The sequence below is a fragment of the Belonocnema kinseyi genome, chromosome 10 (genome assembly GCF_010883055.1).
Source record: "Belonocnema kinseyi isolate 2016_QV_RU_SX_M_011 chromosome 10, B_treatae_v1, whole genome shotgun sequence".
Lineage (NCBI taxonomy): Eukaryota > Metazoa > Arthropoda > Insecta > Hymenoptera > Cynipidae > Belonocnema > Belonocnema kinseyi.
The window spans coordinates 5,696,677-5,704,040 of NC_046666.1; the positions used below are offsets into that span (position 1 = coordinate 5,696,677).

The window sequence follows — 7,364 nt, forward strand, 5'->3', positions numbered from 1 at the left end:
TTCTAGTAGAAACTTAGTCTTTTTATTTGAAAACTTGTGATTTTGGTTGAAAATTGAACTGTTTCATTTTCGATCAAAGTTTATTTTTATTAGTTAAAAATTCTACTATGTTTGGTAAAAAAAAGAATGTTATCAAAACATACACCATAAGTGTATTTATTTTTTATTTTTTAAATGCTATTCAATCAAATAACAAGAACCAAAATTGTAAAGTTTTTATTATTAAATTAAATAGCTTTTCAAAAATTAATAATAATGTCCTAATATACTTTGGATGGAAAATAATCTTTTTCAAAGTTATAGAAGGAAATTAAATTTCGTCCCATTAGATTGGTATTCTTGATGGACCCTCAACGTCCAGACATCTAGCCAACTGACGTAACAAAATTAAATATAAAACAAAAGCCCAAAATACAAAATAGTGTTTTTAAATCAAGTGTATATCTGAATTATTAATAGGTCACTGTACATCAAATACATGGTCATAAACCCTGTAAAATGTAGATATGAATTATGAACTCGATTTGAAAAAAATTTGTTTATCACGAAGTTTGTCTGCCAGACTTCGACCATCAATAAAATGACGCCACAACTAGACACTGAACGATGACGCTAATGACCAAAAGGGATGACCCTATGCTGCTGCCAGAATCTATTGGTCACACGGTCAAGCTCAGATTTCTCAAAAACTTCCAAGTCATTCGTCCACATAATTTTTTTTTTTTGAGTAACGTGCAAATAGTGATATTAAATAATGGAAGAAATAGGAATTATTTTACCCGATAAGGTGAGTTTATTAAATTTATAAAATTCGTTAAGTGTCTGATCAAATAAGTGTCCACAGTTTTGAAGGATTTGTTGAATTTGTGCGGTATTCAATTGTGTTCATTTACTATCAATAATTCAGTGTTAATTGATAAGCCGCAATGTTTTTATCGTTTCTGAGGAATCTTAGTGGCTAAATATTGATCAAATTCTTGGTTAAAATTGACCGCTTATAATTTATTTGCGGCATTACTCCTTCGAATGAAACATAACCTCAAAAGTCATGATTTGCATTTTCAATTTTATTCGCAATTTATTTTCTGAAATTTGTTGTTTTCATGGTTGATGATGCGGTATTTTCCTAAGATAATGTTGAATTAATTATCAAATAGTTATTTTTCACACAAAGTTTCGGTCATTTTGGATTTTTGTTCGAATTTCGAACGAGTTTTATTCCCTTGTCGCTTTTGTTCCTTTTGTTGTATGTAATTACCCTGATTGTTTTTGACCTAAATTAATGTCTTAAGAAAATTTATTTTTCTTATTTTTTATTCGAATGTAGAATAAAGAATTCTAACTAAAAAGCGATAATTTTAATTTGTAATCTTAAAAATATATATATTTTTTAAACATTAAGAAATATTAGAAAATTCTTATTCAGTTATTTCTGAAACATCTAACAAATAGTTAAACTGTAGATTGATTAAGTTTATTTTTTTCAATAAAAGATATAAACTTGAACAAAAATGTTCTCTGTTTATCTTGTACCATTTTTATTTTACTGCCAAAAAAAAACATTTTATTTGTCTCATTAGATTTTCTAAATGAATATAAAATTAATATTAATATAAATTTATGTATGGTATTTCATGGTACCAGGTATTTAAAATAATAGAAAAGAAAAGCAAAGACAATATTTTTGATTATTGATGAACATTGATATTTGTAATCTTCAACCAAACAAAAAACAAACTGAATTTTTATTAATCCAACCAGATTTTTTCTGCCAAGAAAGATACATTCTAAAGGAAAAAATTTAATATTTAATACTGTAACCAAAACATTTTTTAATGTGAAATAATAAATAAAAAAACACAAGTTGAATTTTCAACCAAAAAAGATGAAGTTTCTACCAAAAAGACGAATTTTGAACAAACTACATGAATTCAGTAAAAAAATTGAATTTCAGTTTAAAAAAAGGAATAAAAACAAATTAAACTGCTAACCTTAGAGGTGAATCTAAAGAAAAAAAGAACTTTTAATGAATTAGTTCAATTTCTAAAAAGGTAGTTTGATTTTAACAACAAAAAATTCAACCTAATAGTTAAAATTACAAGATTAATTTGATCAAATAAAAAATATTTAAACCTAAAAGATGAATCTTGTACAGGATAAATATATTTATATACGTCTTTTGTTAAAAATTGTTATTTTTTGTTCAAATAATTACTTAAAAAATGTTGAAATTTAATTCTTGGACTGAAAATGTAACTTAAATTTTTGTTAATATTTTAAATTTTGTAGCTAAAAATTCAAATATACTGTTAAACATTCATTATTTAAATTGAAGATTCGTCATTTTAGTTAGAAACTAATTTTTTTTCTTGAATATATAACTCTTTTTTTTTAATCTTGTTTTCTTTTTGGTTAATAATTAAATTTTTTTACTGCAAATTTAACCACACCATTTTCGGTTGAAAATTGATCTTTTTTATTTTAATATTCCAAGTAAAATGTTGAATTTTTATTTTTAAAAAAATAATAATTTCGAATAATGCAGTTGAATTTTTAACTACAAAATATAAAATTTCTACCAGAAATGGAATATTTAAATTTTCAGCTTAAAAATATAAATTATCTCTGAAGAATGTTGATTTTCTACTAAAAATGGTATACCAAAAAACAAAATTTTCATGCAAATATTTATATTTTCAAAAACAAAACAAAAAGCAGATGAATTTCCAAATAAAATGATGAATTTTTTATTTCAAAAATGACTTTTTAACTATGGAATATAAAATTTCAACCATAAATGAAATAGTTACATTTTTAGGTAGAAAAAAATTTTTGCTTAACAAAATCAACGAATTTTCAATAAAATAGCCAAAAGAGATGAATTCTTAAGAAAAAAATGTCAACGAAAAAAATTAATTTTCTACTAAAATGACAAATTTCGAACAAAATACATTATTTTTCAATCAAATAGTTTAATTTTCAACTGAAAAAGATACATTTTCCACTAAAAATGAAATATTTAAATCTTCAATTAAAAAAATATATCAGTTTCAACTAAAAATGAGAATTTTTAACAAAATAGTTAAAATTTCTACCAAAAAGATGAATTTAGTCAGAAGAATTTTAATTTTGTACCAAAATTATGCATTTTCAACAAAATACGTGAATTTTCGACAAAGAATGATCAATTTCCACTCCAAAAAATCGTATGGTGAAATTTGCAGTCAAAAAAGTTAATTATTAACCAAATATCAAACAAGTTTTCAAAAAATAGTTATATTTCCAAGGGAAATTGTAAACAACGAATTTTTAATATTTGGATTTTGAACTACAAAATATAAAATTTGAACCAAAAATGTAATAGTTACATTTTCAGTTAAAAAATTAATTTCAAACTTTTTTAAGTTAAAATTTCAACAAAAAAAAAAACGAATTTTGAACAGAATACGAATTAGAATTGTCGAAAATTTTACACCACAGTTTTTCAACGGATCTTCACGTTTCGAAAACCTGAATCCGAAAATCAAGTTTTTACGATGGCTATTTTTTTATTTGAAAAAATTTTATCTACGGTCAAGAGAAGGAAAACATTGCTTTTTGAAAGCCCTGAAAGATTATCATAAAAACTTTCTGGATTTTTTTGGATGATCGAAAATTCAAGTTTTGATTGCACAAAAAATAAAGAAAACAAAAATTCCATTTTTTGGTAAAACTAGGCAGGATGCGAAAAAAAGATGAAGTAACAAAAATTTTGATACCAAGAAAAATCGACAAATTCGTTAATAATCACCTCTTAATAGGACGCGCACTTTTTATTTTATTCGTGTAAAATAACACTGAAAATAAAACATAAAAATTTGTGGAAAAACGACAGAAGTTATGAAAAAAAAATTTTTACCTGGAAAAGAGCTACAAATTTGTTATGAATCAATTTTTGATAGGACATGTAGTTTTGGTTTTAATCAGAAAAATGGTATTAAAAATAAAAATGAAAATTTTTGTGGAAAAACGAAAAAAGCACAGTTTTTTTTCAACAGTTTTTAAATAATTAGTTGAATTTTCATGTTTTTCAATTATACTATTAAAAAATAAAAGTCTTTGATGTTGAAAATTTTGGATAAAAAACATTTTTATTTAATTATTAAGTATTTTTTTCTTTAATTTATCTGTACTTTAAGTAATAAAAATTGAACAAAAACGATTTGAAAAAACGATTAATTATTGAATATTTAACAATATTTGAATTTTTATTCAAGATAAGGAAATTGAAACGAAATATTTAAAAGTAAAAAATCTTGAGCTGCATTGTTTAACATAGAAAGCCGGGAATCGTTAAAATTTCGAAGAGTCTTTAAACTTTGAACGTTACAATTTTAATTGTTGTATCTGAAAAATGCCTAATTTGTTAGGGAAATTTTTTAATTTTGATGTATAATTCACAAATGATCATTTGTAGAAAAAATTTGAGTAATTGTAAGAGATATTTAGGAGTTTTAGAAAGATAAAAAATATGCAAATTTTAGAAAGTTTTCTTAAAATCTTCTAGAATCTTTTTTGAAAATTTTGTTTAAATCTTTGAAAAACTCTTTAAATATTCTCTTAAAATAATTTTTGAAAATGTAAAATTATTTTTAATTTTCCTATGAATCTTAAGAAAATCTTTTTATTCTGTTGAAGCCTTTCACAATTCTTGAAAAGAATCTAATTTTTTTGTTTAAAATCAGCGAAAATCTACATTTTGTTTTATATTAGACTACCATTTCAAGTTTTACATTAAGTGAAGAAATTTGACACAATATGCAGAATTTTCTGAAAATCGTAGAAAAAAATCAATGAAATCTGACAGGTATTTAGAAGTTCTGAAAAAGTTTCCAAAATAATTAAAAATTTAAAACAAATTTCAAACTATTTGAAAAGAAAATACTTGAATTATTAATTTAAGAAGTATTCAGTTAAAATTTGTTTAATTTATCAATATTTAATGTTTCTAGCTTAAAATTCCTTAAAATTATATATTTTTGAAAACTTTAAAGTTCATTGATTGATTTTTTAATTTAGAGAATTGAAAATGATAACGTGGATTCGTATTCTTTTATATTGAAAAATGTTAGTACCTTTAATTTGATACGCGTAAATTATTGAGCATTTGAATACAACATTTTTTAATAAAAAACTTTTAAATTTAAATTTTAAAATTTAACAGTTCCACTTTGAGTGCTTTCATTTGCAGCTTAATTTTTATTACCCAAGTGGAATTTTTTTTAGCTTTAGTGTTCCATTTTTTAATTTCATTGACCGTGAAAAATATTTGCGAACCGGGATAGAAATTTCTGATAATTTATTACATTCTCATCACTTATGATTAAGAAAGTATTAGAATGGCCAAACGACGCAAACTACGAAAAAAAAAGTCTCAAAGAGAAATTATAGTTTTTGAAAAATCCTACAAAATGTCTTTTAACCAATTTCCAATAGGACTCGTAATTTTTCTCTTATCGTAAGTAATATGCAGAAAATCGAAAATTCCGATTAAATTCAAAATACGCGAGATAAGTCAAAAATCTATAAGAAGACTTGTAGAATATTTTGATTTACCCATAAAAAATAATATGAAAACCAAAATCCTATTCTTAGCATAACAACGCGGACAAGTTTTGTATGATCATGCGATAGAAGCTTTTTTTTTAATCAATTCTTTTTTTCATTGGAAATTTATACTCTTCTTTTTTTAAAGAGAGTTTAAAGTTATATTTAAATTACAGGAAATCTGTGAGATTGATTCGAAGCCAGTTATTGGACATTATGCCGCAGGTGACGAATTGGATATTGAAGATCTCTATACCAAGTATAAGGTAGGAGTCATTCAACTTTTTAAATCATTTATAGAGAAAGAGAATCCAATTATTTGTCAGCTATATATGTATTTAAAAAGTTTAAAAATTCAGAATGAATTAAAATTTAAATTCCTCTTTAACGTCCAACATTAAAATTTAACTAAGAAATTCTTAGAAATTAGAAAAGGAAAGGAAAGAAGGTTTAAAAATGTTCTTCGATTTTTGAAATTCAGAAACTTCAAAGAATGTTGGAGTTCCTTGAAGTACAAGAAGAATATATTAAAGATGAGCAGCGTAACTTGAAAAAGGAATACCTGCACGCTCAAGAAGAAGTGAAACGTATACAGAGTGTGCCTTTAGTTATTGGTCAATTCCTCGAGGCAGTTGATCAAAATACTGGAATAGTTGGCTCAACAACTGGTTCGAATTATTATGTGCGCATTTTGTCGACTATCGACCGTGAACTTTTGAAGCCCTCTGCCAGTGTTGCACTTCACAAGCACAGCAATGCTTTGGTGGACGTTCTCCCACCTGAAGCAGATTCCAGTATCTCAATGCTCCAAGCTGGCAAGTTTTTACCATTTTATTTTTTTAGTTACTTATTAGATCTAAAAATTCATTTAAGTGACAGGGTGGCTGTATATCAGGGAAAACCTGGAAAGCAGGGAATTTCTGAAATTATTTTAAAATATTTTAGGGTTTTTTGAAAGATTCTAAGGAATTTTTAATTGATTTCAATAACTCGAAGGGATTTCAAAGGATTTTAAATATTTTAGGGCATTTAGAAAAATTCTAAGGAATTTTCAAGAGCTTTCAAAAATTTGAAGGGATTTCAGAGGATTTTAAAGATTTTTCAAATGATGTGAAATATTTTAGGGTGTTTTAAAAAATTTTAAGGAATTTTTAATAGATTTCAATCAAATTCAATCGGATTTCGAAGATTTTATAAATTTTAGGGTATTTAGAAAAAAGCCAAGGAATTTTTAAGACTTTTCAATAATTTGAAGGGATTTCAGAGGATTTTAAAGATTTTTCAAATGATGTCAAATATTTTAGGGTGTTTTAAAAGATTTTAAGGAATTTTTAATAGATTTCAATCAAATTCAATCGGATTTCGAAGATTTTATAAATTTTAGGGTATTTAGAAAAAAGCCAAGGAATTTTCAAGACTTTTCAATAATTTGAAAGGATTTCAGAGGATTTTAAAGATTTTTCAAATGATGTCAAATATTTTAGGGTGTTTTAAAAGATTTTAAGGAATTTTTAATTGATTTCAATCAATCGAAGGGGTTTCAAAGGATTTTAAATATTTTAGGGTATTTAGAAAAAATCTAAGGAATTTTCAAGAGCTTTCAATAATTTGAAGGGATTTCAGAGGATTTTAAAGATTTTTCAAATGATGTGAAATATTTTAGGGTGTTTTAAAATATTTTAAGGAATTTTTAATAGATTTCAATCAAATTCAATCGGATTTCGAAGATTTTATAAATTTTAGGGTATTTAGAAAAAAGCCAAGGAATTTTTAAGACT

At 24.5% G+C, this 7,364-nt stretch overlaps 1 protein-coding gene across 1 annotated transcript in view; it reads left to right on the forward strand.

Annotated features, from left to right (window-relative positions):
• The first annotated feature begins 650 nt into the window (after positions 1 to 650).
• Positions 651 to 7,364, forward strand: part of LOC117182014 (26S proteasome regulatory subunit 6B-like) — a 33,772-nt gene continuing 27,058 nt past the window's right edge. Inside the window, exons 1-3 of the mRNA XM_033375032.1 lie at positions 651 to 787; positions 5,763 to 5,852; positions 6,068 to 6,401. Of these exons, the coding sequence (XP_033230923.1) occupies positions 755 to 787; positions 5,763 to 5,852; positions 6,068 to 6,401 (457 nt within the window). The 5' untranslated portion in view covers positions 651 to 754. The remainder of the gene's footprint in view (positions 788 to 5,762; positions 5,853 to 6,067; positions 6,402 to 7,364) is intronic.